The sequence below is a fragment of the Triticum aestivum genome, unplaced genomic scaffold (genome assembly GCF_018294505.1).
Source record: "Triticum aestivum cultivar Chinese Spring unplaced genomic scaffold, IWGSC CS RefSeq v2.1 scaffold277939, whole genome shotgun sequence".
NCBI lineage: Eukaryota > Viridiplantae > Streptophyta > Magnoliopsida > Poales > Poaceae > Triticum > Triticum aestivum.
The window spans coordinates 1-976 of NW_025296899.1; the positions used below are offsets into that span (position 1 = coordinate 1).

The following is a 976-nucleotide window of genomic DNA, read 5'->3' on the forward strand; positions in this document are numbered from 1 at the left end:
CACCGCCGGCCGTACCTGGAGTCCAATTGACTTCTCTGACGGACGTGTCCTCATGGCCGGCATCCTGGTCAGAAATTTTGTTGGTAGACGCATTCATGGGCTTCACGGTGTGCGACCCAGTGCACCGTCGCTATATCATGCTGCCGGCCATCCCCGTTGACCTGAACGCGCTGGTCCATAAACGGGAACTCCTCGAAGTGGAGACTTTCCTTGCTCCCGGTGAGGACAAGAAGGACCCCTTGTCATTCAGGGTGATATGCTTGGCGCAATGCAGAATGAATCTGTTGCTTCTGGTCTTCTCCTCACTGAATGGACAATGGCATGTTCTTACTTATGACCAATGGGGTACGTCGGCCACACTTGCTTCATTTGTGAAGTCTGATCCTGGGCTGTCAAGTCGTCAATTCATCCGTGGATGCTTCTATTGGCATTTGCAATTGCAGAACAAATTACTTGTGCTTGACTTGCGCGCAATGGAGTTTTCTACTGTCAACCTCCAATCTGAGTCACTAGGGAGTAAAAGATTTGTCCTTGTCGAGGCAGAAAAAGGAATGCTCGGGATGCTCACTACAGGTAACGGCTATGATAAGGACGTCAAAGATCGCCGAATTTGGCTCGCGTATTCCATTCTGACAAATAACCAATGGCATGTGGAGAAGGTCATCCCTTTACCGGTAAAGGATGTGCATCTAGTTGGTGCAGCCGGGGGATTCCTGCTCATGTACACGGTGTACTTAAAATCTTCACGAGACAAGCTGGAGTTTCGATACTTTTCGGTGGACCTTAAGACTTTCCAGGTCGAGTTGTTCGCTGCACTTTGTAAGCACTTACCTGGACGACTGTACGCTGATTTCCCAAACCCACCTGGACGACTATACGCTGGTTTCCCACCATCACTGTGTGCGCCAAATATATGAAGCGGTGAGCGTGTTAACTACTCTTCGCTTACTTTTATTTTACTTTGTTTCAGTGTTAC

The 976-nt window shown here is 49.0% G+C and overlaps 1 protein-coding gene across 1 annotated transcript; it reads left to right on the forward strand.

Annotated features, from left to right (window-relative positions):
- Positions 1-21: 21 nt before the first annotated feature.
- LOC123179093 (uncharacterized) lies at positions 22-917 on the forward strand. Its single transcript, XM_044591530.1, has one exon. It carries the CDS (start codon positions 96-98, stop codon positions 915-917), a length of 822 nt encoding a protein of 273 aa, XP_044447465.1. The 5' UTR covers positions 22-95.
- Positions 918-976: the final 59 nt, after the last annotated feature.

Coding starts and splice junctions, on each gene's coding strand:
- LOC123179093 (XM_044591530.1), top strand. CDS start 96: ATGGGCTTCACGGTGTGCGACCCAGTGCACCGTCGCTATATCATGCTG.